The sequence below is a fragment of the Lobosporangium transversale genome (assembly GCF_002105155.1).
Source record: "Lobosporangium transversale strain NRRL 3116 chromosome Unknown BCR41scaffold_25, whole genome shotgun sequence".
NCBI classification, from domain to species: domain Eukaryota; kingdom Fungi; phylum Mortierellomycota; class Mortierellomycetes; order Mortierellales; family Mortierellaceae; genus Lobosporangium; species Lobosporangium transversale.
This window is the reverse complement of record NW_019029003.1, coordinates 62,888-89,267: the sequence shown is the minus strand read 5'-3', so window position 1 is coordinate 89,267 and position 26,380 is coordinate 62,888. Positions and strand designations below refer to the sequence as shown.

The window sequence follows — 26,380 nt, the reverse complement described above, 5'->3', positions numbered from 1 at the left end:
TTTTTTTTTTTTTTTTTTTTGTAATAAATAATCCAACAACTCTTGTTTATTTCGTTATTTTAATCAAGCATTGAACGTGTCACATTGAAATAGTTCCAAAAAAAGAAAAAAATCCAGTGATAGAAGTTCTCAGGTTGAGAATGCTTCATTTCACTTTTTATTGCAGGTGTTCTTGTGAGTCGAGTTCCAATGCTTGATTTGGCAGGGCCTCGAGCAGTACGCAACTTTGTTGCACTTGTTGCACTTGATAAGGGGTTTAGGCTTCAACTCTGGAGAGCGATCATCGTTTGCAACATTGTCAGGACGACCGCAATTGGCACAGTGGGAGATGGCAGGATTCTTGAATGATTTTTTAAGCGTCTCCGATGCCTCCAACAGAGCAGGAGTCGGGTCGTTCGTAAGAATGCCGTTGCGACCAGCGCTACGAGCCTGGAAGGCCATGATAGCAGTACGTTTAATCTCGTTCAAAGCAGTAGAAACTCCATAGAGCTCTTTGAAACGAACATCAGCCTCCTGTGCCTTCTGATAGTATTGTTGGGCTTCTTTGAGGACCGCAGCCTGCTTTAACGCTTGGTTGCTCTTCTTCTTGGCCGCGCCTGAAGGAGCAGTCTGAAGAGTGAGATTTGCAAGCGCATAATATGCATTAGGAAGGGTACGAGAGTCTGTGTGAGCCGCCTCAACAAATGCCTTGAAATGTTGGATAGCATTCTGCGCTTGATGTGTTGCATAATAGACGTTGCCGAGCATCGAATGAATTTCGATCAGTTCTGGAGTGAGTTGGAGCACTTGCTCCAAGTCTTCTGTGCAAGCCTAACGATAAAAAAATATGTATGTATATAGATCAGAAATCCAAGTTGAATCAGGCCAAGGAAATGACCCAGAACGTATATCACTACTGTCTGGCGTTTTTTATCCTTTTATTACCTTATAATCACGCATGGCCATGTGGCAGTTGGCACGGAACTCGAGCATACGTGGGCGAAGGGTCTCAAACTCTTTGATTGCAAAACCAAGGGTCTGTTGGCAATGAGCGAACTGCTGTCCACTAAATAAAATCCAGATGACTATAAATATATATCATGAATTAATGACCATGTAAATTTTAAAGTTCGTTTCCAAACCAGATCATCAAATGAGATTCTACCAACACGCATAGTTATAAGTAAACACACATCCTTAATTGACACTTTTGGTCTTAGAAATTGTCCATGAATCTGTTCGATAAGGATGACAAACGGTGGATGTGGCCTTCCATTCTTCATGCCTTCTCTTATTAGTGCAGCACTGAGATTCTTCCCCCTTTTTCTTTGTTGAAAAATACAATGAAAAATATAACCCCTTGGAGAAGAAAACTAATTATGTCATCAACAGTGGCCAGATCAGTGTCAGTGTTGCGGGAAGATGAACATACCAAAGACGACAGAGTCCCTGGTGTAGATGGTTGTTTGCTGTTCTGCTCCTGGCTCCTCAGACTCTCCTGTGGAAGTCGAGGTGCCTTCAGGATTGTACTTCTGAACGTAGGCTTCATACTGCTCTGCGAGTTTGAGAACTCGCTGGCTCATGGCGCAAGCTTTCTCGTCCATGAGGAAGGCCTTCATCAAATCTGAAGTAATTGAGACGATCTCATCTTTATGCTTCTCAATCAGTTCAGGGTCTGAACCCTCGGGGATTTTACTAAGGCGCTCCATGGCATCCAAGAAAATCTTTTTGGCTTCAAAATATGTCTATTATGAAATCCCATTGTTTATAACTATTATTGTTCATATTGTTATTCATTAAAGAGACACTATGGCCAGTAGATCAACCGTAACGGAGATTTGCCCTTTGAAGACTATCTATTCAAACTCTTACCTTCACGAGAGGATCACCGGTCTGATCTTTTGTACCGCGAAGCTCCAAAAGATCATAATCATTACGTCCCTGAGGTTCAGTGACTTCAGTATGCTCATGCTTGCAGTTTTCGTCGTGGACGTGATCATTAGCCTTTTCTTCGTCGTTGAGCTCGATATTATGAGTCTTTTCAGTGATATCAGCTACGGTGAAGGTGTCCTTGTCAACGATATCTGACTGAGGCTTTTGTTCTGTCATTATGGTTTGTTAAAATGAGAATTACTAAATGAATTCGATGAAGTGGGAGAACAAAAGAAGAGAAGTGATGGGAAAAAAGAATGGAATGGAATGTAGAATATTAAAAAACAGGTGAGTCAAGTGCATGTCCAAAGCATGTCAATAATCAAGGCGTGTGACTTGAATCCACTTCACCAACACACCTCTTCGCACATAATCTCTCCCTTTCCCCTTTCCCCTTTCTCTCTCTCACACACACTCTTTAACACATTCCTCGACAACTAATACAATTACAACATTGCGACCACACTTCCAATTACGGCGCCATGATCTCATTTCTACTCATTCTCTTCCTATGGTGCATCGCTGCTTATGTCACACGGGGTTATTGGCTGCCCAAGGTTGAAGAGCTACGGGACCGACTCCGTTACTCTCGACTGCCTTTCTTCCGCTCGGACGAGGACAGCACCTTCGAACAAAGCATTGAAGAGGGCCTCTCTTCCTCTACCTTTGACTTGCACCAAAACTTACTTGATGGAGGTAATGTCTTCACTCATGCTACTTTTATTTATTTCATGGCAATGCTAAATTATACAAATTGTTCTAATGCTTTGTCTTCAAAATATTCTTTGGAAACAACAGATGGACGCCAAGGATTGGAAAATGCAAATGAGATTCGCAGAATTATGAAGAAACACCGTTGCAACTTTGACCAGGCTCGCTTGATTTATCAGCAAAATCAGATGAGGGCTAACGGGATTGATCCTCAAACAGGAGTTCCCATTGACCCAAAGGCTGTCTATTTTAAATAACCCAACTATCCTACTCGCTTCATTGCGCGGATACATCTTCCTTTCTACTTATGACTAATGATATCCTTCTGTACCAGTGTACCAGTATGCTCTTTAAAAAATAAAAAAGCTCATCATGTAAAAATATTAACCTCACTGTTTTCTTGTGATTAATTTTGGGCGCGCAATGCTTTGCTGCTAATGAAATTTGAAGAGAAGAGCCATCATGGTGTTCACCCCGGGGAAAGAGTCACGTGAAATTGGTTATATATATTGCAGGACATAATTTTTTCCTCTTCTCATTTTCCGTTACAATGAAATTTTTTTCCAAGGTTCACTCTAATAGTGCTTCGACTTTTGTCTCGCCAGAGGGTCTTCATATCATTCTATCTACTACAAAAAACGGTCAAACTCAATGTTATGGCCCTGGATCAGTCATCCAAGGGAGAGTTCATGTCAATCTCAACAGACCCATCTTCTCTCCCTGCCAACTGCGAGTCATTTTCACCTGCAATCAAACCATCCTACCGTCTAAATCTGGTTTCGATTCTAGTAGCAGCAGCAGTCAATCTTCACCTTCAATAGCCTCCAGATCTCTTATTCGAAGGTGTTCGCACAGCCCTCAAGGCAAGGGTAACTCGTCCTTGGTGTTTGAGGTGGAACACCTTCTCCTTCAAAACCAGATCTTGCCTGCATGCAGGAGACAAGGCATTTTTCATTTCTTAATCAAGCTTCCACTATGCAATTTCCCACCAAGCATTCAGGTGGTTTTTTATCTTTACACTGGGCCGAATGGATAACCTGTGTGTGTACGACGACATCGGGTTTGTCATACAACTTTTTAATGTCTCTGACTGACGAAATAAATGTCACACGCACTTCGTTTCCTTGTTTGGCAATTTAGACTGGAGATCGGACCATCTCTTATTCCATCTGCGCCCACTTGGGTTTCGAAACTGAACCGGGTAATACATCATCGTGGTCCTGGGTTTCATCCCATGCTACTAACGTCATGTACCTGCCGATGGTTCCGATGACTCTTCCAACAGCCAGTGTTAAACGTGCCACTGCTACAACTACTGCTCCCTCAACTGTATTTCGATACAGCACTACCATAGGGACAACTAATGAGGCCCATGCCCAAATAGTAGTTGATTATACATCCATGACCCCGCATGCAGAAATACGTGGTTCTATCAAGAGCATCGCAGGTGTCCGCATTTGTAAGTTTTTCCATTCACCCATTTCCAACCAAACTCCGCAATTTTTGTCCACCTGAACAAAATTGCTCAATTTAGTTCCTCCTGTCCGTATTTGGAAGCCTATGGTATTCCCACATGTCATCCAAACATCAGCTTTCTCTTGAGGACTGATCACATACTACACCTTTTTTATACCTCAGGTGAAACTGCAGCTCTGGTGCTCAGGATAGACAATCAATCCCAAATTGATCTGAGGTCTATACACCTGGCACTCGTTAGATGTGTATCATTTGCGAGCGAACTTTCAGATGCTTCACACGCATCCTCCACTATTTATGACTATACCCCACCAGAGCCCACCATTGTCCACAATGCAACTATCCCGATCGCTAAGGTCTCAAACGCAAATTCATCATGGAGCCAGCAACTGCAGCTCCGATTACCGTTCAGTACGGAAATAGTCCCAACCATCAATGCCTCCGTTACGCCATTGCTAAGAGTCGATTACTTTATCTTGGTATCCATTCCTGTCCCACAGCGTCACAACAATCTCGTCAGCCGCTTCACTTCAAGTACCCGTAAGCGTCCTACGATTGACTTGTCTATTTTCAATCGTTCAATATCCTCCTCCTTTCGGGAACGACTTTCAACTGATACTCCTAGCCCAAATATCTCCCATACTGATAATGATACATATGAGCAACTTCACCAACTCTTGCTTTCCCCTGAGCCAACAGTCTTGTCAGCGATTAAAGGAGCACCAATGGCACTTCAATTTCCTCCAATCCCAATTTTGGTTGGCACTATCCCGTCCATAGCCTCACAACGGAAGTCCCCATGACTTATCTTTCACAACCCATCCTTCAGCTGTTATGTTTTTTTTGCTTGTCCATCACAAATTAATTTTTCTTTAGCACATAAAATAAAATGAAAACTTTGCGGAGCACAAACCATCGTCCATGGTGCGCGGGCGCAAGTCCAATTCACTGTTTAATTATACACTATCATGCAAAACTGATTCAATAATTCATTCCCATGTGCATTTCTTTTTTTTCATTCCTAGAAACCGTATATGCATACACCACTCATACTTTGGTTTAATAAAGCTCCCGTCTTCTTCTACGTCATAGTGATGCGTTGTGACATTAGCTTGTCTCATTTGAATAGCTAAGGGCTTTTTTGTTCATGCAGGTCATTGAATCAGTTTCACATGTGCCCATTCGGTGGCCAAAGATCTTTATTCTTTTGTGAGCCATAACCTTACATCAATAAGTAGTATTCCAACCATGGGCATCACTGACAGCTTGGAGTCTCTTATGGATACCTATGATGAGTTTGCGGCAGAAGTCCACTGGGATCCTGTACCATTCAACCGATATTCGCTCCCATAGTTCATCACAGCTCTTAGCTCGCTCCGGATACCTAGAGAGCCGCCTATCCAATTCTGCCCACATGTGTTCAATAGGGTTGAGGTCAGGGGATTGTGCTGGCCACTCTAGAAGTGTACCTTCCTCTTCTGTCAGATGTACTGACTCCAAATACTTCGTAACAATCTTCGCCGTGTGCTTCGAGTCATTGTCGTGCTGAAAGACGATATCGCTTTTAGTTAGGCCCCAGTCATCAAGCGACATCTGTAGATTCTCCTGGAGTAGTTTGATGTAAAGTTGTGCGTCCATATTATTGTCAATCTTTGCAATGTATCCAGGTCCGTACCATGAGAAGCATGACCACACTTTAACGTTACCACCCCCAAACTTGACAGTGCCTTGCACCGACCTGCGAGTGAGGCGCCCCGGATTGTCGTCCCAGATCCACTGCACGCCATCAGAGCAGATTCGGTTTATTTACGATTCATCTGACCAAATAACCTTTTTCCAATCTTCCAGAGTCCATTCCTTATACTTGTTGAGAAAATGCAAACGGGCTTTAATATGCCGTCGACGTAAAGCTGGCTTATGTACACGCCTCTTTGCTGTCAATCCTAACTCCTTGAGCCGTCGTCTAACGGTGGTCTCAGAAACAGCCGCTGGTATGAGCTGGTTGGCTCTGACGGTGGCCTCAACTGCAGACTTGAGTGTACCTCGTTTCATGTTCACCTTAAGATACTGCATGATACCTCTAGGTACTTTCCTTGGTCGACCGCCTTTATTGACTGGCATGTACTCCTTATTATGTGCATAGATCCTGGTGGCCGTCGCTATTGATATACCAACACTAGCAGCAGTTTCTCTAGTAGACATGCCTCCCATCATTAACCTCCTGGCTTCGTTGACTTTCCTTTGTGGAGTGGGTCTCATATTCTGTGAAGGTATAGTTAAGAGAGACTGAAGCAAGTGTTCATAAAGGAAAGAGAGAAAAGTCCTTTTTTTACTGGCATTAAATGACGTCCAAAAGTTGTCATGGGCAACATATTAGACCACATGTGAAACTGATTCAATGACCTGCATGAACAAAAAAGTCCTTAGCTATTCAAATGAGACAAGCTAATGTCACAACGCATCACTATGACGTAGAAGAAGACGGGAGCTTTATTAAACCAAAGTATGAGTGGTGTATGCATATACGGTTTCTAGGAATGAAAAAAAAGAAATGCACATGGGAATGAATTATTGAATCAGTTTTGCATGATAGTGAGGGAAGGCCTCTATTCATTTTAATTCAATAAATATATTTAAACTTTATTTTGCTTACATTCATTATTCTGATTCAATTCCTTCATTCCTTCATTCATCTGCTGATTCTCTCTCAATAAATGACGATATTCATTAAATAGCTCCAACTGCCTTTGCACAGCGACCCAGCGCTCCATCAGATGAGGGTTATCGATTTCATGTCGAGCATTCATAAACTCTAAATAGTTTTCCATCGATTCCTCTTCATTTATCTCTTGATAATCATGTATGGTTGGACTTGAAGGAGGGGATTCAAGCACATCCTCGATACATTTTTCAGAGTGCGCGGAGTCTTGGGAACTCGAGTCAGAAAGACTGAGATTATAGTCGACATCATCCTCATCGTCTTTCTCTACCTCATCGCCTTCGTAAATGATATCATCTTCCACGTGGGGAATGAAGCGGTGTCTGTACTTTTCGAGAGCCATTATCTTGTGGACAACATCACTATTTAGCTCAGAAGGTCCTTCACAATAGTTCATGATAAGATAGTTAAGCACATTAATGTCCTTTTGTTTGGTGACCTCCTCTTTGTCTCCACCATATTGATTAACAAGCTTGTCTTGAAGTTTGAAGATATGATCTGCTTTTGACTCAATTCCAAGTCAATGCAAATGACTCCTTTGTTCGAAGGTCAAGATGGGAACCTCAGCAAAGCAGTTGCGGATGCAGCCTGGAGTCACTGATTCCCAAGCTCTAGCGATACATGACCAAAATATCGCGTTGGATGGCAAAGCAATAGCTGATTTTTTCTTTGCCCTTACACGCGCCACGGCCTCAAGCATACTACTACTATAAAGGGCTTTGAACGATCTTATAACGCCTGCATCTAGAGGCTGTGTCATTGCCGTCGTGTTCGGAGGAAGCCGAATGACCGTGATGCTCTTGAGCTCAATTGCCTCACAGTCCTTGTGTGCTGGTGCGCTATCAATTAAGAGAGCAATGCGGCGGCCCTGTTCCTGCATGTCATCATCCAGTTGCCTCAACCACTTAATGAACATTGGTTGTCGCATGTAACCTTTACCTGAAAAGTCTGCGTCAATCGTCTTGAAGATGGCCTTGCCTAGACCCACTGGACGGTGCATGGCAAGCACCAAAGGCTTGCGCTTGTCAGACCCCGTCGAATTACTGCAGAATAGAATTGAGACTCTAGCTGACCGAACGATCTTCTTTCCACGAATAGGCCCGGTCTCATGCGTTCTTTTGGACATAGCTGTGAGGAAGAGACCTGTCTCATCACAATTATAGATATCATCAAGCTTGAAATCGGTAAGTTTGGCTTTTATAGCCTCGATGCGATCCTTCACAACCTCCAGGTCCACTGATCCACTTTCGCCATGCCCAATAAAAGATTTAAGGCCATTCCTATTTTTAAAGCGGTGAAGCCATCCTTTCGAAAAATAGCACTGTTTGGGTGCTTGACCTGGAAGAAAAAAGGGCTTCATCTCAGTCCAAATTGCCACTGCTGTCCCTCGTAGACGGTTATCAGTGACATTGAGATCGAGCTCCCTCTCCGCAGCATACCATTCCAGCAGAGCATCCTCTATAGGCTCCATGTTTCGATTAGTTTTGCGCTTCACTGCTTGACTAGCCAGGAGGGGGAGGGAATTCACATCTTGAACATACTCTTCCCTTCGACGATATATCTCTCGTGCCGTGCTGGGACTCATGCCAAAACCTGCTCCAATAGCGGCAATGGAGGCTTTAAACCCTTTTGCTCGTAATCCATCAACAGTCGCAATGAAATCCGCTTTATCGACTAAGGAAAATGATTTTTGTAACCCGTTATGCTTGAGAGATGGTTTCCTTAAGGATTTTCGCTTCAACAGAGGCAAGCACTTGTCAACAGCAGTTTGCTTTCTGACTAAATCGTTAAGCTTCGATTGTGAAGATTGCTTTTTAGACATTGTCTTGTTATTTACTCAAGTATGTTGATGAATAGTGGATAAAAAGTGGTGAAGAAAGAGAGAAAGAATGACTGCACTCTTACACAAAAAATTTCGTCAAATAAAGTTTAAATATATTTATTGAATTAAAATGAATAGAGGCCTTCCCTCACTAACCCGTCGAAAATCAACGGGTTAGTGAGGGAAAACTGTATGTTGTTGAAATGGCTTAGTGTGTTGTGAGGCATGGATAAAGTGGCAACTACTCTCTCTCGATTGCAACAGGCTCAGATGCCAGCAGTCCCCCTACTTGGACGGTGGTCATGGGGACCGAGAACGCACCAACCTCTGCTAGTACCATGACTCCTCGAACCTTGACAATGTGACGGTAGATGGTACCAGAGTCAGCGATGACCTGCACCAATGGTACGACCTCGCCTCCCTGGTTCAGAACAGCTGTCCCAAATCTTGAGAGTCTGTACAGGTCCCAGCCATTCTTCTTCTGATCGTTCTTTTGGCTTGGGCCAGTGACTTCGCCAAAGGCCACCTCTTTCTTCCCAATCACAACCTTGAAGTCCGGGCGATCTGGTTTCACTCCTTGTCGGGTTTGACTTTGTGAATTCGTATTAGGACTGAGTGAAGTGAAGTTATTTAAAAAAAGGTTAGTATCCATCCATCCATTTCAACTAAATCTATTTCCATTGTAATATCTCTGATGCTTACAAATGGGAAAAGATCTCAAGAACTGGGTCATGGGTGAACGCCCTGAGGATAGGGGACACATGATTTGCGACAAGGGTCTCCTCCGAGAGCTCTCTTTGTTCTCTTGCTGGTAGCTCCTCTTTCCTAAATGCAGCAATAAAAGATTTTAATTTTATATAACAAGCGCTACATTCATTTGCGAGAGGTACTGATCGCTTTCCATCCACGTACATTTGTTGAAATAGCCGACGTAGTTTCATGTCTGTTACTCCGTTGAGGGCCACAACAGCCTTTTCGATGTCATTGTCGGCTCGATGCTAAAAAAAAAAAAAAAAAAAAAAAAAAAATTAGCGTTAGATTTAAAACGAATCTTGAATGAACGCCACAGCTCCATGACAACTTACACGAATAGAATGGAGAATCGAAATGTCGGCGTCCAGGTTTTCGATCGGCTCCATATTCGTCGATAGAGAGTCTCGTATCTTCTGCAGGCACTTCTTGCTGAAGATCTTTCCCATCATGGTGGTGGGGTGCCAAGGAGCGAACGTGCCTGCCAGGATCCTAATTGATAGCAAAAGAGCAGCTACTATTGTGAACAGAATCAAATCGCTGGCCACATTAATTTTCTAGATTATTATATTGGTATCCTTACATGACATCTGCTGGCTCGGACTTTTTAAGCTCTTTCGCTCGTAACGCTTGGATGGACAGCTCCTTATATTTGTCGGTCATGCAGGCCACACAGCATCCATCAAGGACCCACTAATCGATAGGATAGATATATGCAGAAGATAAAAGAATGAGACTCAGCCAGCTAAATTGGGCGATGCATTCGAAATATCAAAGGCTGCTTACAAGACTGCAATCTCTGTGCTTGACAGAATTAATCATCGCTACCAACGCATCGGTCTCACCCAAATCAAGACTGTCATCTCTGTGTACTGAATCAGAAGACTGGAATAGATACTCGTAGTTAACCACTGTGGTCATTTGAGCAAACACACGTCATTGCGGACAAAGTATGCTCTGGTATCAATGAAATAAACATACGTATGCTTGCAGGTGGTGAGCCTTCGAACGACTCTCGATCTCGTTTTCGGCTAGTTGTTGGTGAGCATTCGTTTGCCAGTGTGCTCGGTTTGGAAAGAGATGGGTGGTTGTCCCCGAGTACGAGCTTTCTTGCCTTTGGGACACTTCCTACAACTATATCTGAAGCAATCTGTGTGGTGGCTTCCAATGCTGCCCAGAACTGATCGCCCTCGTTCCGTTTCCATATATCATAGTCGCTCCGCAAGGTGTGCCTTGTTGTTTTGCGGAGAGAGCTCTTTGAAATGAGATGTGAAAAGAGCAGGTCTGCATCCTGTCTGTTGGATAGTTTGAACTTTTCGGCGAACTGAGGCATTGTCGCGCTTCCATATTGATCAATTCTCTTCCGCAGCCAATATGACATTTCCATCGATGCTTGGACATTGTCCATGGCGCAAGTATCCTAGATAATCAGACAGATTGTAACAATACATGTAAGAAACTTGCATCCGAAGCTGACTCAATTGAATTAAAATAAGAAACGAAAGGAATGAATTAAATTGCATTGGACTCCCCGACCATCCTACCGCGTGCTGACATAGGACCCGCTAAAGGAGCGACCAGAAACAGAGAATCACCAAGTACACACAATCACACTCTGACGACCCGACCATCCTACCGCGTGCTGACATAGGACCCGCTAAAGTCAGTCTTGATGTGATTGCTCGAGATTCATCTGCCACCTTAATGCAATTTTTCGGGATATGTATGAATCGTACGTCACCTTAGCAGTGGAAGATCGCATGCGGGAACGACAATGATCGAGGGAGGGAGTATTTGCGAATAATGTGGAGCGGATGAGAGACAGAAAAATAATAAAACGAGCGCTAGTGCAAAGACACGCGCTTTGTTCAGAAGACACAGAAAGATACGTCATCATAAACGTCATTCTTTATTTCCAATACAGTAAGGAAATACGGCATTTGCCACTATGCAGACCCTAACTATGTATAAAAACATATAAAAAATACAGTCACTAGCTCTGTCCCTTGCATATACGGAAGAACATTCCCTCAAGTGCATTATTTATTTCCTTTTTGAGCTACCAGCTAATAAGCGAAGATTTTTTCCCAGCCCCTAGGCTAGGCTCGTCACCAGCCTGAGGACGAAGCGCATGTGTGTTTACACGTGCTGCAAGGCAAGCGTGCCTAAAAAGGCAACTGGTGGCTTGCTCTTGCAGATGCTTCTCTCTCAGGCTGGAATCAAAAGTCGACTATTAGCTGGCGACTTAAATTTTTTGAATTTTTTTTTTTTCAAAGTCAAAAATCATATGGAAGAGCGTACAAAACACATGCAACTCACATTCATGCTTATATGGAGTCAATCTGGCATATATAGATCGGATACACATATACTTTTCAACATTAACTTTTATCTTTCTTTCTCTCTCTTACCTTTCTTCTCCCTCTCCCTCTCCCTCTTCCTCTCTCTCTCCCTCACCACCTCACTCTTCCCCTCGCCTTCACCCCTTCTCTCACTCTCATTGCGCTCCCATTGCAATCTCATTACACACCTGCTACACACTCATTACCGACCTGTAGTTTTCTCTAACATTTGCAAAAAAAAATTAATAAAATATTTTGCAACATTAACAAATGTCAGCTACTGGTACTCCAGCAAACCCAGCAAGCGAATATTCCATCCTTCCTGATGATGTTGGTCAGTGATGCTATGATACCTTCAAGTTTTACCCAAGAAAGGAGCAACTTGAAGTTGAGGAGACAATTGGACGCCATCAAGATTGTATTTTGATTGCTGGTACAAGGTGGGGCAAGACGTTGGTGTATTTTCTTCCACTAGTTCTGTGGCCGAAAGAAATTATAGTCATTATCACGCCGCTGAGAGCGCTAGGAGATGAACAGTCGGAAAAACTCGACTTATCTGGTATCCCAAACATCCATCTGAAGAAAGGAACAGAGTTTTCAGTCAGTGATCTGGTTAAGGGAAAGTACCGCGCTGTGTTTATGTCGCCTGAGATAATTTTTCAGAACCCTCGTGTGAGCTCACTTTGGAGCATCCCTGAATGGAAGAACCGATTAAGAGCGGTGGTGGTGGATGAGGCCCATTGTATTGGGACTTGGGGAGGACAATTTAGAACTGACTATGCGAAGCTCGGGCACTTACGCGCAAAAGTGTCTCCTTCAACCTGCTTTGTGGCCGTCTCCGCCACATTGCCCCCAGTGCTTCTCTCTGAAGTTTTGAAGACGCTTCATTTTAGTAATCCTGTTATATTTAACTATGGTAACGATCGGACTAATATCCAGCTTCATGTAAAGCAACTACGATACAAAGCGTCCTCCTACCAAGATCTCGAATTTCTGAAAGATGGCATCAAGACAATTGTCTATTTTGATGAAATTCGACAGGCGGAAGCAGCAGCTCGACACGTTGGTGAGCTCATAGGCTGTCGTCAAGTCGCAGTATATCACTCGATGAAGTCAGATCCCCTAAAGAAGATAAGAATGTCTGATTTTAAAACAACGAAATACAAGTCCTCATGTCCACAGAGGCCGCTGGCATGGGTTGCGACGTGAATGATGTTATCAGAGTCATTCAGTACGGATATCCTAAAAATCTGTCAACCCTGATTCAGAGACTTGGTCGTGCAGCACGCAACCCTGATCTAGAAGGGGATGGCATCCTTCTTGTCCCGGCATCCAATAGTAAATCTATAGGTAATGTGGATAAAGATATTGTTGAATATGTCAAAACTACAGGTTGTCGCCGCGAGCTCCTTAATAACTTTTTCGGGAACCAACATAAAGTTATTTCAAGGTGTTGTGACATCTGTAATCCTTCTCTTCCATCAACAGAGGAATCTTTACATGGATTAGTTGCGGCAGATACAAGCGACTCTGGTAGTATACTTCCGAAAGTATCATTCACTGAAGCGGAGCGGAAGGTGATAGTAAAGGCAATTGAAACATGGCGGTATAACATTTTCAAGGAGCAATACGAAGGTCGTTCTCTCTTTGTAAGCCTCGAATGTATCATGTCAAACAAAATGATCAAAACACTTGCTGGAAAAGTCGCGAGGATAAAACCGTCTGAGTCAGTTCAATCTGTCATTCCATGGCACTCCATTAAGCAGGATCATATAAAAACTCTGGATGACATGATTGTTGATCTGAAGACGGACATCATGGCAAGGAGAACACAATCAAGAGCAGCGAGTCGTCCATCAGTACAAGATGCGGAGGCAAAGCCAATACAGCAAGTGCATCATTTGCTTGAGCATCAGCAGGAAAGACAATATGGGCAATTTAGCACAATTCAAGGACTGGAGGCGCTACTCAAGTCGCAAAAAGTCCATCATCTAATACGACAACCACCGCTGAAGCAGTTAATACCATGGGATGCATTAGGGCCTCTACAGCACCAAGAATGCCATTGTTGCAAGCTATAGTGCGTGCCAAAACTGATGCAATAAATTGCATTTTTCAACATTCATTCCTCATTCTCCTTCTTCCTCTTTATGATCTTCCCTGCCACCACCGTTTCTCATTCTCATTTGTCTCACCTCCATGGAGTCTCATCGTCATCGCCATCAGTGGCCTAATTAGCATTTAATTGCAATTTGCTTTCAGCATCTCATTGCATCTATTATGGCAATTAACAACTTCTTGTTTTTATTTATTCCTGTTACTTCTCCTTTCCCCTAACGATGTTCCCTCCTTTAGCCTTATATAACTCCCTCATCCTCTTCGGCATACCGCAGTATAGTTTGTGTAAGAATTCAGGAGGGATATGTGTCCATACGTCTTGGACTCTCTCCCAGAGATCCTCCATATTCTTTGCCTTGTCTGGATAATGATCCAACTGCACCTTCATGTATGCCCATATGTTTTCTATTGGGTTGATGTCAGGAGAGTTTGCTGGCCATTCCATGAGAGGTATCTTAGACTTTTGGATATAGGTCATTGCTATTCTTCCGGTATGAATCCTAGCATTGTCCTGCTGAAATATAAATTTGTCCTTATCCATCAAGTAGTAATCCCTGGACTTAAAGATATAATCCTTGAGAACGTCGACGTATGTTACCGAATCCACCTTCTCTTGGAGCCAGCAGCCATCGCCTGGTCCGTAGTAAGTTATACAACCCCAGAACATCATTTTGCCTCCACCGCCTTGCCTTGTCTTTTTGATATGATGTGCTCGTAGAGTTTTATCCCATCGATGCTTGTAGTAGTACTTTCTTCCGCAGGACCCAACTCTGCTAAAGATGGTCTCATCTGAGAACATGACGTTCTTCCAGTCTTCTAGAGTCCAGTCCAATTGATCCTTTGCAAAATTATATCGAGCATAGATTTGCTTCTTCGTCAGATCAGGCTGCTTCTGTTTTACATATGCCCCCATATCATCCTGCATAAGGAACCTCCTGATGCTCGATTTACTAACCTGCACTCCTTCCCTCAATTGAACAAGTTGTTGGCCATCTTTTAGGGTCTCCAATACACCCATGTCAAAAAATCTTGATAAAAGCTGTTTCGTTTTCTTAGTAACTTTGCAGGGTCGGCCCCCTCTCAGCACTGGAATACTTTCTTTGCCTCTTTTCCTAATCCTTTGAGCTGAGGTAACAGATATCCCTAAACTCTTTGACACTTCTCTGGAAGACTTTCCCTGATGAAGTAGAGCAGTTACATTTTGGATAGTTGATTTGGATAATGATTTCATGTTATGATAAAGATATGGCAGATATGTAGAGTGTCGCTTGGTGTATCAGTGGTGATGGTGCTATAAAGAAAGAATAAAGAATAAGAAAGAAGTAAGGGATGGACAAACCTGACATGTACTTTTTACCAAAACTGATGCAATGAGACATGACTATACAAATGGCGATTATTCGCTAATTGCGTCATTGATGAGAACAGCGATGACAATCCACGAAGGTGAGACAAATGAGGATGAGAAGCGGTGATGGTAGGGAAGATCATTAGAAAGGAAAAGGAGAATGAGGAATGAATGTTAAAAAATGCAAATTATTGCATCAGTTTTGGCACGCACCATATCAGAGTTGCAACAACCACTGGAACAACAGCAACTACTTTTGCAACAGATATTGCAAGCAATTTTGAGTAATCCACCAACGCAGCAACTGCTGTTACAGCCGCCGCTGAATCAGTTGCTGCTCAGACAACCACTGCAATGTCAACAACCATTGCAAGAAGGACTACAAGAGCACGAGCCACCGCAGGAACAACCGCAGGAGCACCCTAGAAAAGAGAAACTGACATCTCGGTCTTCACGAAAGCGCAAAGAGCTAAGTAGTCCAACAACATCACAAAATAATATAAAATTTATATCTTGGGAACCATGAAGATTTTTATCATTCAATAAACAAATTAAGCAAACAGAATCTCTTTGGTTTATTGTTCACAGGTCGCATGGACGTAATCAGTAATATCAAAACCAACAATATCGTCCTGCATATCTTCCTCCTCGTCTTCAATCTCCGTCTCATTATCTACATTCATATCATTGTCAACGCTCAAATCCCCACCCTGCTTCCGGACACAGACTGAATTGACGAATGATTGGATGCGCTTGCCTTCATTCATTTTTATTATGCCTTCTATGAGGAGATTAGCCACTGATGTGGCGTTTCCAAAGTTTGGATGATTCCTCTTCTCCTGAGGTATGTTGTCAAAGATATAATACTCTACTAATGACTTGTGGATTGCTGAGATGTCATCGCTCATCGACATATTTTCATGTTTAGTGCCTGTGTATGGAATATTAAAATCAATCTCCATTTGGTCCGATAGATCACCGGGAGTCTGAACATTGACAGAAAGTGTCTCTTCCTCCATTTCCCAGTGGTCACAGGTTCGTTTCGCTTTAAATAAATTCTTGATCAATAAATTGTTGTGCTCTTGGTAAAGGTCTGCTGGTATCCAACGGTTTGGTTGGCCAGTGGTATTGACTAGCCATGAAGATCTAACGGCATCCTTTGTTTGCTTGGACCAGGAGTAAGCAAAGCCGCAATGTAGATGCAGAAGTTCATTTGCATAGTTTTTTGTTGATCCGGCTTGAAACATTATTGTGATCCATTTTAGAATCTCTTCAATGCGCCCATGATCACCTGCTTTGATCGCAGACGATAGCTCCAAGTAAAAAAGCATGTCACGGAGAAACAAGGCGGAATTCCTAGATGTGGTCCCATCGAGGATTTCTAAGGAGCCAGTCAGAAGAAATCTATCAATTAATGTGTCCACTTTCGCCATGAGTTCAATTTTAAGTACTTCATCGGAGACACCTTCCGCAAATTCTTCCAAGTTTGTACTTAGTAGAGTAAGCTCCCATGCCCGTTGTACTAGTGCATCAAATGACTCGCGGAGAAGCTCATTTGTGGCATGAAAATCAGGCTTCTCTAGGGAAACCCTCTTTCGTTCAAGCAACGATACATTGAACGCAATTGAACCAGGTGTTGAAGCAGTGCCATAATGGGTACGCAAAATTGTTGAGGCCAGAAGCATTTGAAGATGGAATAACTGAATGACAGGTATGACCCAGTCAAGGCGGTGGTATGATGAGATATCGTCTGCACGTAATTCCTTCAATGAACGGAGCCTACTGACCGTCAGCTGGTCACCAGCAATGAGTATTCTTCGTCCCTCAAACCATTCATGCGGGAGTTCCAGCGCAGCTTCCGTTATAAATTCCAAGACTTCCAAGTTACCGCGAATCGTTCCTTGGTCAATACGCATTGATGGAAGCGGAAAAGTTTTCGTCTTTTCGAGCGTCAGTAAGTGCTTTGTAGGTGCTGGCATTGATTGCCCATCAAATCTTTTAAAATTTCGGAGTAGAACTCCGACCAAGTGGTATTGAAAAACTTTTCGAAGATGAGCTTCATTGTCATCAGTAGGCATCAAGTCCTGTAGGCGAAGGGATTGTGTGGGCTTGAAGTTTATCTCCTCCTCGGCTGCAACATTTGAGACGATTGCAGTTGCTGTAGTTCCACTTACAAATATGTCCCTGTTTCCAAGTCGTTGATGGTGCTTGTGAGACGCCATATTTATATTATCGTATACGATATACCAAGGCACTTCTCTTACTGTAGCCTGGATACGATCGCGTGAGTCCGTACTTAATGCCTTTAGACCCCTCATGATTGTGGGATGAGAAACTGAAAGTCCTGCCTTTGAGAAAAGATTGACAAGCTTGACAGGCGCACCTTTACCAAACATATATAATCCAGTCATCATTTGAAGATAATTGCATCTGTTGCTGTATAAGAAGCCAAAGATACTTGCAATGACAGGAACTACTGTTGTAGCATCCCTGGAACTTGATTTATTCGCTCTGGTAAGGCCATTCAGGAGCGAATAAACGGTAGGAGCAATGGATTGAAATCTGTTGGCAATATTTTGAAGTGAAAACTTATCGGTTCTCTCCTTACAAACACCATTAGATGGAAGTCGCAACGTGTTATCTGCTGTAACCTCCCTGAGCTCATCCTTTGCAGAATGGAGAACAAATTCAATAGCACCAGAAAGAGCACTCTTCATATGCTCCGGGTCCGTAATGCCTCGCTGCCACAGGTCGATAATTTCTGCAGGACCATCATTTGCATAGAAAAAATTAACCTTACGCTTAATATTAGAGTCTTGCGACACTAACGAGGCTTTCAAAAAAGCCCTCAGCGAAAGCCTATGCTTTGCCATCACGTTATAAACGGCTCTCAAAGAAGTGGCACGTTTCGTCTGTTTCTTGCTTTTTGGCATGTTGCAAAATATTTTATTAATTTTTTTTTGCAAATGTTAGAGAAAACTACAGGTCGGTAATGAGTGTGTAGCAGGTGTGTAATGAGATTGCAATGGGAGCGCAATGAGAGTGAGAGAAGGGGTGAAGGCGAGGGGAAGAGTGAGGTGGTGAGGGAGAGAGAGAGGAAGAGGGAGAGGGAGAGGGAGAAGAAAGGTAAGAGAGAGAAAGAAAGATAAAAGTTAATGTTGAAAAGTATATGTGTATCCGATCTATATATGCCAGATTGACTCCATATAAGCATGAATGTGAGTTGCATGTGTTTTGTACGCTCTTCCATATGATTTTTGACTTTGAAAAAAAAAAAATTCAAAAAATTTAAGTCGCCAGCTAATAGTCGACTTTTGATTCCAGCCTGAGAGAGAAGCATCTGCAAGAGCAAGCCACCAGTTGCCTTTTTAGGCACGCTTGCCTTGCAGCACGTGTAAACACACATGCGCTTCGTCCTCAGGCTGGTGACGAGCCTACCCCTAGGCTCGTTCCCATCCCTCTTCACTTTATAAAGGTGACAGGAAATCCATTTCCTTTTTGAGTCACCTAAAGTGAAGGGGCTGGGAAAAAGAATAAAGGAAAAATGGACCCCCCCGTCAACATTTTTATTGCTGCAAATTCTCACGCCCCCGCCAACATTTAGGGCTCTTTTTTTTTTTTTTTTTTTTTACAGATGATTATTCTGCGGGGTCTACATATCTTTCTTTTAGAGAGGTTCATCACTGACACTATTAGAATGAAGACATGATCGTGGAAATGAATTTTTTTTTTTTTTTTTTTTCAGAAAAAAGTCACATGGCTACATGGATTATACTGGTCTTGCTTTTAGAGAGGTCTTTGCCAATTATACATCTATTGTTTAATATACTTCTTGTATTTGATGGATATTTAACTAACAAACGGCAGCGTTACAAAGCTTTATCTGATTACTTGATTTGGAGTGAGAGGCAAAAAAAAAAAAAAAAAAAAAAAAACAGATTAAAATGTTGAGGGGGGTGAGGATTTAAACAATTAAATGTGGATGACGGGGGGGTAACAATTCTGAATAAAGGGGGTGAAAACGGGGGGGGGTATGGGAATTCTCAGCCGGGGGGCATTTTTCAATTTGACGGGGGGCGCATTATTCCTTAGTCCTTTTGAAAATCTTTACGGGGGGTGTACCGGAATTCTGACGGGGGGACAGGGGTAAGAATTCCGAAAAAATGAATGTTGACGGGGGGTCAAGGGAATTCTCAACCGGGGCTCAGAATTTTATTCTGACGGGGGGGTGCATTTTTCCTTAGTCCTTTTCCCAGCCCCTTCACTTTAGGTGACCCAAAAAGGAAATGGAATTTCCTGTCACCTTTATAAAGTGAAGAGGGATGGGAACGAGCCCACTTTTATTTTTTTTTTTTTATTTTTTTTTTCTCTCACTTCACACCACTTCACATCATGGCTTCCTCATTCACACCATTCACACCATGACTTCCTCATTCACACCATGACTTCCTCATTCACACCATGACTCTCATTCACATCATAACCTTCTTTACTTGCTGTCTGTCTTCTTTTTCTACTATCTCTCTCTCTCTCTCTCTTTTTTTTTTTTTTTTTTTTTTTTTGGATCCGCCTGCTCTTTTTTTTCAGTTCACACCACTTCACCATTTATTTTTTTCAGTTCACACCCCCCACTTGCTCTCTTTTTTTCTTTTTCACTTTGTTCCCCCCCCCCCCCCCCCCACTCGCTCATTTTTTTTCTTTTTCATTTTGTTCCCTTCAAATGGCCGATCCCCAATTATTTGGGTGTTATAGATCGCCCAACGTTTGTGCGAGACCGTTTTGAGGAAGAGATGATTCAACATTTAACTAGCCTTGAAAGCTTGATGATGGAAGAGGAGGATGAGGAAGAGATCGAACAGATGCTGCTTCAGGCAGCAATGAGTAAGAGGAAGAAGAATGGCGCTTTCTTGGATGATAATAAAGACGAAGGTGGAAAGGATGAGGAGGATGGAACCATGATCAGTCTGGAATCCCTCCACGCTTTCGCTCTTATAGAGGGCCAACAGTACCACCAACATCAACATCAACTGCAACAGTAACGCCTCAGTCAGGTCTAGGTACACCTCCCCCTCACCATCCCAATGGCCAAAGCCAGTAACGGATGATGTGTTGACGATAGATCCGCTTGAGGCTTCGTCATCTTAGTCGTTTACAGATCAGAGCCGCTGTGCGATAGCAGGAACAAGCAGTGGACTTGAATTCGATCATTGACCAAGGCATTTTACCTTTACAAGGATTAGTTTGCTGATTTGTGCCAGGACAGGATTGTGAGGAAATAAAATTTAAACTTTTGCATGCAAAGCAATAAAACTGCTTATCAAGTATTTTCCAATAGAATAAAAAAAGTTAATAGAGATGCAGGATTCATTTTAGTTTAAAAAAAAAAAATTACAAATTTGCACTTCCAGAACCCGCGTGGTGAGTTGTCGACTCCAAGTCAGCGGAGCAGAGTCAAAAAAAAAAAAAAAAAAAAAATAGAAAAATATGTACAAATCCAAAATCATGTCCCCAAAATGGACTTGAACCCAATCAGGAACTCAGCGCTGTCAATCCAATCCAGGACCTTGCACGACCATGGCACGAAAAACAAAAAACAAAAAAAATTTTATCCATCCTCTTTTCTTTTTTTTTTTTTTTTTTTTTTCCTCACCTTCCACCTTAACTCCCGTCAATTGCCGCCATTCCTTTTCCTGTTCTCGCACTTACTGATTATCTCCTCTGTTCTCCACCTTCCCTCCTCTTCTCAAAAATATCAGTGAACCTTGAGACTAAGGTTAATGAAAACTGAATCCGAAGATTCTGGCTCTCTCTACGATCATGATCGTGCTGTCCTTGAAAAACTAGGCTACAAGCAGGTTAGTAATCTGTTCATAATATTTTTTATCTGTACCTTACTCTTCGTTTTTCTTCTCTCCTTTCCATCTTTTTATCTCTTGCGACGTTCACAACATTCACGACGGATCAGATCACATATTGGTTTACTCCAATTCTTGCGCACTATCTAACCGCCTTACGGGAGAGCCAGAAATGGGTGAATTCTGAATCGAATCAAGGGAAGAAAGGAATGCTTTGTAGAAAAAGAAAAAGAGCACAAGACACAAAGATTACAACAAATAACATCATCAGCGTTATTAAAAATGTCGAATTTAGCGAATCAATGTTCCTCTCAGCATTTTTTACTTGCTTTTATCTTTTGTTTCTTTACATAACAGGAAACCTTATGGAAAGATAACTCACTAATGATCACTTAACAATGCTGACTAAATCACACTTTTTAGTCGCTTGATCGGTCATTGAGTGCATTTAGCACATTCGGTATCACCTTCTCTTGTCTGTCTATCCTCTCAGGTCTCACACCACTCTATGGCGATGCTCTGCAATCAGGAGGACCCGTTACAGTCATTTGGGGTATGGTGCAACTAAAGCAAATGTCATTAATAGCAATTACAGCAATTACAACTATCATCACAACACCAGAATTCAATGAAAGCGGTTGAAAGGGGTTCAATTAATCCTCTCCCCTTCTTTTTTTTTTTTTTTTTTTTTTTTTTTTTTTTTTTTTTTTCCTTTGGTCCTTTGGAACTGTGCTGCTCCCTTGATATAGATCACACCACTTCTAAAAAAAAAAAAAAAAAAAAAAAAAAAAAAAATACCTAATCGGCTATTATTTCCATTTTCTCATTAGGATGGTTGGTGGTCAGTATGTTCACATTACTGGTTGGCTTATCATTGGCCGAGATCTGCTCTGCATATCCAACAACAGGTGGACTATACTTTTGGACGATCAAGATTCTGGAAGGTCGAGTAATCAATGGTGTGAAGGTCGGTAGTCCCGATTGGGTGCCCCTGGCATCTTGGATCGTTGGATATACCAATTGGTTAGGATTGGTAAGCCACGCAGCAACAGGAAATGAAAAGAAATGGAAAAGAAAAAAGAAAGCATTTATTGACTTTTTCCCTTTTTTTTTATGACTATTCCTCACTATTCCTTGGTTCTGGTCGCAGTGTGGTATGTCCTTTGTCTGTTATATACTTGTAAACATATAAAAAGAAAGATCAAAAGCTAATCTTTTCTTTTTCTTTCTTGTGAAAACAAAAGTGGCAATTGCTAGTACAGACTTAGCCATGGCTCAGTTCTTGGCCTCAATGATCTCAATGACATCGGGGTACGATGCCAATACCTATGTGATTTTTGCTATCTATGTCGGTATCATCATCCTTCACGGTATTGTCAATTCTTCGGCAGTTCGATTGAATGGTCTTTTTAACATTGTCTCCGGTAAGGGATAAACAAAAAGGAGAGATGGAGAAGTCAGAAGCTCTTATTCAGATGAAATTACCGCATACGATTATTGGCACATCTTCTGCTCCTGATTTTATGATTCTAAAAAGCTTTTTTTTTTTTTTTTTTTTTCTTATATATCCCGCATCTAGTCTGGTGGCATGTGTTTGGCACAATGTTGATTGTGGTTGTCTTGTTGGTGACGACGAGTGAGAAACAATCTGCAGAGTTTGTGTTTACATCATGGCAAAACAACACGGGTTGGTCCTCTGGATTTTACGTCTTCATGTTGGGTCTGTTACAGTCTCAATATACACTCTCAGGATACGATAGCGCGGCTCATATGAGTGAAGAGACCAAGAATGCTCAACAAGGTGGGCCTTGGGGAATCATTCGTGCTATTTTGACGGCTTCTGCTGTCGGATGGTTCTTTTTAGTTGGCGTCACTTTCTGTATCACTAGCTTTGAGAACCAAATCGTGAATCCAGCTGTGGGCGTCGCGCTGAGCCAAATCTTCTTGGACTCTGCGGGGAAAACTTGGGCCATTGTCCTAATTTTGGTCATTTTAGGCGCTCAATTCTTTTGTGGATCTGCTCTCACGCTTTCGTCCTCTCGAATGGTCTATGCATTTGCACGCGATGGGGCTTTACCGTTGTCTGAATACTTGCATCGACTCAATAAGGAGAAAAGTCCTGTGGCAGCTGTTTGGTTCAACATTCTCTTCTGTTTTGTGTTGGGTCTGCCCTATATCTGGTCTGAGACTGCGTATTCGGCTATTGTCTCAGTCAACACAATCGCTTCCTCGATTTCATACCTGATCCCTATCCTCTGTCGTATCGTCTTGGCCAGGCACACGTTTGTACCTGGACCATTTAACCTGGGGAAGTTCTCAGTCCCTGTTGGAATTGTGTCAACGTTGTGGATTGTGATTACTTCTGTATTGTTCTTGTGCCCGACACTTGCTCCTGTCACGGCTGAAAACATGAACTATGCAGCCGTACCCTTTGTACTCGTCATCGGCCTCTGTGCACTGTACTATGCTCTCTGGGGCAGGAAATGGTTCAAACCTGGAGGAACTCGCTTTCAGGAGGATAATTCGGATTTGGAGGAGGCCCAGGCAGTACCGCATACTTCGCAGATGCAGGAAGTAGATGAAAAATCAATAACAGCCTCACAAGAAGAGTATGTGGGCCATCCGGCGGATGAATATCGTTAGAAACAACGATGTCCAATGCACATGATCTATAGATGTAGCATCGTAATAAAATGAAGCCTGGATGCAAGTGATCAACGTTGTTCTTGCTCGATAATATCCATTTACTAATGGATTGTTGCTAATTAAGCAAGACTGTCAGGTGCCTTGAGTGAAATATTGATCTATCAACGTCAATTCAGTACTGTAGTGCCATGTGAGGCATAAAAAGCATGAAATTCGATGTTGCTACTTTTTCCTTCTTTAAGACTAACATCTGATCAGAGATAAAATAAAATAAATAGTCTGATACAGAGGCCTATTCTCTGCCAACGCGGGTCTAGGGTGAGCAGGGATGCAATGTCATGATGGGACCCAGTTAGTAGGGCTTATTAACTGTTTTTATTCTAGCAAGCATCCGAATAAATAATTCGAATAGCTACCAAAAAAAATAAAATAAAATAAAGATCCCAGATACTTTTTTTATCTTAATGACATACCCTATTGTTCAGTAGTTTTTCGTCACTCTTCAATATGTTATTTTGGCGTTACTGCTTCTTCCCTGCCTTCTTTTTATTCTACGTAATCCCCTATCTCGTCAGTCTTTTTTTTTTTTTTTTTTTTTTTTTTTTACCCATCCACATTTTCAATCCAACCATACACTTTCATTGGCCAATTGACTGAGGTTGGACGCGCTTTCCTCGCACAGACAGTCTTAATTTCCTATGGCGCGTAATGGCGACAGTGCGAGTCGTATCACTACATAAAAACCGATATAGATTTTCCCTTTTCCCCATTTACTTTATAAATTTTGTTTTATTTTTATTTTTATTACCTTCCTGCACTTAACGACTTGGCTACAATATCAGCGCTAAATACCTTAAATATCACACGTGCTTTTTTTAAAAAGTATCTTTATTTAATAAATATATGCGTATCATCCAATGAAGCCCTTAACAGCAGCATTGGGTGCTCTAACCGTCGTTTCTAGTAATCACTTCATCCTATTAGCAGAAGCCACCTTTATCAAGTAAGAAAATTCACATCTCACTAATCCTACTTTTTTTTTTTTTTTTTTTTTTTTTTTTCTCGCATTGATATTTTAACTAATACTATTACCATTAACGTTTTCTTTGTTAGGATCCCCATCCGCAAAAATGTGCATTTTCTTCAAAATACCCGCAGACACCATGCAAAGACAATGAGGAAGTATGGACTTCATAATCGACTCAGTCCCAGAGATTTTGGCCGCCAACCTGTCATAAGTGTAGAAAATGACATTGAAGTAATGAATTACACACTTTATAAGATATATAATATAATATACATACTGTTATTACTACTGCTACTGCTACTGCTACTGCTATACTGCTAGACTATAACTATTCGCATTTAAATTAATTACTTTTTTTTTTTTTTTTTTTTTTTTTTTTGGTAGTATTATGGCATTGTAGGCATAGGAACTCCGCCTCAAATGTTTAAACTCGATATGGATACAGGCTCTTCCGATTTATGGATCCCCTCCATCCAATGTGAACAGTATAACATCAAATGCGCCAACCATGCTCGGTTCGATCCTTCACTCTCTTCATCTATTATCGAACTCAAAGCTCCTTGGAAAATCAGATATGGTGATGGCTCCTCTGCCAGTGGTCGGCTCGCGATTGATCGGCTTGAGTTTTCGAATATCACGATCCATAATCAACTCTTCGGATTAGCTGATCGAGAGTCTGTTGGCTTCCTAGATGATGTCGTCGATGGTGTCTTTGGTCTTGGATTCCCAACCTTATCTACGTTCCATATCGATCATCAACAAAAACTTGAAATTCAAACTAATTTAACCAACAGACAAAACGGATCCGGATTAATCAGCAACACTGTTTTGGAGGGCCTAATGGCTCATGAGCTAATTGCTGCACCCGTCTTTGGAGTTTGGCTAGCAGACAACGACTATAGTAGCTCTTCTTCTTCTTCCATTACTTCCTCTGACGCTGAACATCGACAATCAAAACAACAACAACAACAACAAGATCCTGCTATTAAAGGGCTGAATAATACTGATAACGACGGCGAATTCATCTTTGGATCCATCGACACGGATCGTTTCATCGGGAACCTCACTTACTTGCCCGTTACCCATTCAAAGCATTGGCAGGTCAAGGTGGATAGTATCAGTGTCCACCATGACCGTGGCGACAATGCTAACAATGTTGCTCATGGGCTAGACCTTGATATTCATGGCGAGGCAATCATCGATACTGGCACCACTCTCTTGGTTTTCCCCATCCCATATGCCAAAGAAATCAACAGGGCTATTGGTGCAACCTCCGATCCTCAGGAAGGTTGGATCTTACCTTGTGAGGATGTCAAAAAACAAACCTTGGGTTCACTCGACTTTACCATGGGTGGTACCACGTTCTCTGTCAGAAGAAAAGACTTGATCAGAGAATCTGTTATGCGCAAACCTGGATGGTGCTATAGCGCTGTCACTACCACTCCCGGAGATGTCATGATCTTTGGCGACGTCTTTATCCGCAATAATTACTGTGTCTTTGACTTTGAACGGCTCTCCATCGGCATCGCTCCCGCCAAGAGACGTTAGAATGATTATGATTAACGAAGTTATGTGGTCGAACCCACGTAAGGCACTAGTCTAAAAAAAAAAAAAAAAAAAAAAAAAAAGATACTTCCTGCGTCGCTCATGAAGAT

General features: G+C 42.1%; 11 protein-coding genes across 11 annotated transcripts; 5 read left to right on the top strand and 6 right to left on the bottom strand.

Moving 5' to 3' along the window:
* Positions 1 to 35: 35 nt before the first annotated feature.
* On the bottom strand, positions 36 to 2,209 carry BCR41DRAFT_356137 (hypothetical protein). Its single transcript, XM_022024592.1, has 4 exons — positions 1,852 to 2,209; positions 1,412 to 1,724; positions 925 to 1,064; positions 36 to 810 (listed from the first exon to the last, which is right to left on the bottom strand). Exons 1-4 carry the CDS (start codon positions 2,086 to 2,088, stop codon positions 151 to 153), a joined length of 1,350 nt encoding a protein of 449 aa, XP_021880086.1. The 5' UTR covers positions 2,089 to 2,209; the 3' UTR covers positions 36 to 150.
* Positions 2,210 to 2,280: 71 nt separating this feature from the next.
* On the top strand, positions 2,281 to 2,998 carry BCR41DRAFT_324184 (protein precursor). The gene is made up of 2 exons (XM_022021534.1): positions 2,281 to 2,607; positions 2,710 to 2,998. The coding sequence occupies exons 1-2, from the start codon at positions 2,394 to 2,396 to the stop codon at positions 2,877 to 2,879; spliced, it is 384 nt and encodes a 127-aa protein (XP_021880085.1). The 5' UTR covers positions 2,281 to 2,393; the 3' UTR covers positions 2,880 to 2,998.
* A 973-nt stretch (positions 2,999 to 3,971) lies between these two features.
* On the top strand, positions 3,972 to 5,095 carry BCR41DRAFT_356132 (hypothetical protein). Its single transcript, XM_022024591.1, has 2 exons — positions 3,972 to 4,081; positions 4,261 to 5,095. The coding sequence occupies exons 1-2, from the start codon at positions 4,024 to 4,026 to the stop codon at positions 4,899 to 4,901; spliced, it is 699 nt and encodes a 232-aa protein (XP_021880084.1). The 5' UTR covers positions 3,972 to 4,023; the 3' UTR covers positions 4,902 to 5,095.
* Positions 5,096 to 6,492: 1,397 nt separating this feature from the next.
* Positions 6,493 to 7,482, bottom strand: BCR41DRAFT_100159 (hypothetical protein). Its single transcript, XM_022019299.1, has 2 exons — positions 6,752 to 7,482; positions 6,493 to 6,629 (listed from the first exon to the last, which is right to left on the bottom strand). Coding segments are annotated over exons 1-2 (465 nt in total). The 5' UTR covers positions 7,215 to 7,482; the 3' UTR covers positions 6,493 to 6,627.
* Positions 7,483 to 8,734: 1,252 nt separating this feature from the next.
* On the bottom strand, positions 8,735 to 10,415 carry BCR41DRAFT_100137 (hypothetical protein). The gene is made up of 6 exons (XM_022019298.1): positions 10,371 to 10,415; positions 10,176 to 10,274; positions 9,973 to 10,082; positions 9,725 to 9,881; positions 9,342 to 9,637; positions 8,735 to 9,250 (listed from the first exon to the last, which is right to left on the bottom strand). Exons 2-6 carry the CDS (start codon positions 10,209 to 10,211, stop codon positions 8,881 to 8,883), a joined length of 969 nt encoding a protein of 322 aa, XP_021880082.1. The 5' UTR covers positions 10,212 to 10,274; positions 10,371 to 10,415; the 3' UTR covers positions 8,735 to 8,880.
* Positions 10,077 to 11,219, bottom strand: BCR41DRAFT_100093 (hypothetical protein). Its single transcript, XM_022019297.1, has 4 exons — positions 11,131 to 11,219; positions 10,371 to 10,809; positions 10,176 to 10,274; positions 10,077 to 10,082 (listed from the first exon to the last, which is right to left on the bottom strand). The coding sequence occupies exons 1-3, from the start codon at positions 11,149 to 11,151 to the stop codon at positions 10,267 to 10,269; spliced, it is 468 nt and encodes a 155-aa protein (XP_021880081.1). The 5' UTR covers positions 11,152 to 11,219; the 3' UTR covers positions 10,077 to 10,082; positions 10,176 to 10,266.
* A 4,000-nt stretch (positions 11,220 to 15,219) lies between these two features.
* BCR41DRAFT_397475 (hypothetical protein) lies at positions 15,220 to 15,723 on the top strand (the record flags this gene model as incomplete). Its single annotated transcript, XM_022028893.1, has 2 exons — positions 15,220 to 15,295; positions 15,398 to 15,723. The coding sequence occupies 2 exons, from the start codon at positions 15,220 to 15,222 to the stop codon at positions 15,721 to 15,723; spliced, it is 402 nt and encodes a 133-aa protein (XP_021880080.1).
* Positions 15,724 to 16,393: 670 nt separating this feature from the next.
* Positions 16,394 to 17,113, bottom strand: BCR41DRAFT_307838 (hypothetical protein; the record flags this gene model as incomplete). Its single annotated transcript, XM_022020882.1, has 1 exon — positions 16,394 to 17,113. A coding segment is annotated over one exon (720 nt), but the record flags the coding sequence as incomplete, so codon positions are not given.
* Positions 17,114 to 17,413: 300 nt separating this feature from the next.
* BCR41DRAFT_288812 (hypothetical protein) lies at positions 17,414 to 17,785 on the bottom strand (the record flags this gene model as incomplete). The annotated part of the gene is made up of 1 exon (XM_022020316.1): positions 17,414 to 17,785. A coding segment is annotated over one exon (372 nt), but the record flags the coding sequence as incomplete, so codon positions are not given.
* Positions 17,786 to 20,928: 3,143 nt separating this feature from the next.
* On the top strand, positions 20,929 to 23,837 carry BCR41DRAFT_356098 (amino acid transporter). Its single transcript, XM_022024590.1, has 5 exons — positions 20,929 to 21,052; positions 21,476 to 21,605; positions 21,883 to 22,085; positions 22,296 to 22,476; positions 22,632 to 23,837. Exons 1-5 carry the CDS (start codon positions 20,975 to 20,977, stop codon positions 23,693 to 23,695), a joined length of 1,656 nt encoding a protein of 551 aa, XP_021880077.1. The 5' UTR covers positions 20,929 to 20,974; the 3' UTR covers positions 23,696 to 23,837.
* A 987-nt stretch (positions 23,838 to 24,824) lies between these two features.
* BCR41DRAFT_408098 (aspartic peptidase domain-containing protein) lies at positions 24,825 to 26,273 on the top strand (the record flags this gene model as incomplete). The annotated part of the gene is made up of 4 exons (XM_022029406.1): positions 24,825 to 24,956; positions 25,110 to 25,465; positions 25,520 to 25,626; positions 25,717 to 26,273. Coding segments are annotated over 4 exons (1,152 nt in total), but the record flags the coding sequence as incomplete, so codon positions are not given.
* Between the last annotated feature and the right edge of the window lie 107 nt (positions 26,274 to 26,380).

Bases quoted from the DNA above. Each gene is read 5' to 3' on its own strand.
- BCR41DRAFT_100093 (XM_022019297.1), bottom strand. From the start codon at position 11,151: ATGCGATCTTCCACTGCTAAG. The intron at 10,810-11,130 runs GTGACGTACGAT...CTGATTATCTAG, and splicing joins TGCGATCTTCCACTGCTAAG to GATACTTGCGCCATGGACAA.
- BCR41DRAFT_356132 (XM_022024591.1), top strand. From the start codon at position 4,024: ATGACCCCGCATGCAGAAATACGTGGTTCTATCAAGAGCATCGCAGGT. The intron at 4,082-4,260 runs GTAAGTTTTTCC...TTTATACCTCAG, and splicing joins CATCGCAGGTGTCCGCATTT to GTGAAACTGCAGCTCTGGTG.
- BCR41DRAFT_100159 (XM_022019299.1), bottom strand. From the start codon at position 7,214: ATGAACTATTGTGAAGGACCTTCTGAGCTAAATAGTGATGTTGTCCAC.
- BCR41DRAFT_324184 (XM_022021534.1), top strand. From the start codon at position 2,394: ATGATCTCATTTCTACTCATTCTCTTCCTATGGTGCATCGCTGCTTAT. The intron at 2,608-2,709 runs GTAATGTCTTCA...TGGAAACAACAG, and splicing joins CCAAAACTTACTTGATGGAG to ATGGACGCCAAGGATTGGAA.
- BCR41DRAFT_356098 (XM_022024590.1), top strand. From the start codon at position 20,975: ATGAAAACTGAATCCGAAGATTCTGGCTCTCTCTACGATCATGATCGT. The intron at 21,053-21,475 runs GTTAGTAATCTG...CACACTTTTTAG, and splicing joins AAAAACTAGGCTACAAGCAG to TCGCTTGATCGGTCATTGAG. The intron at 22,086-22,295 runs GTAAGCCACGCA...GTGAAAACAAAA, and splicing joins ATACCAATTGGTTAGGATTG to GTGGCAATTGCTAGTACAGA.
- BCR41DRAFT_100137 (XM_022019298.1), bottom strand. From the start codon at position 10,211: ATGATTAATTCTGTCAAGCACAGAGATTGCAGTCTT. The intron at 9,882-9,972 runs GTAAGGATACCA...GCTATCAATTAG, and splicing joins TCCGAGCCAGCAGATGTCAT to GATCCTGGCAGGCACGTTCG. The intron at 9,251-9,341 runs GTAAGCATCAGA...CACTTCACTCAG, and splicing joins CTTGAGATCTTTTCCCATTT to TCCTAATACGAATTCACAAA.
- BCR41DRAFT_356137 (XM_022024592.1), bottom strand. From the start codon at position 2,088: ATGACAGAACAAAAGCCTCAGTCAGATATCGTTGACAAGGACACCTTC. The intron at 1,065-1,411 runs GTATGTTCATCT...ATATATTTATAG, and splicing joins CAGGGACTCTGTCGTCTTTG to TCATCTGGATTTTATTTAGT. The intron at 811-924 runs GTAATAAAAGGA...TTTTATCGTTAG, and splicing joins TGGCCATGCGTGATTATAAG to GCTTGCACAGAAGACTTGGA.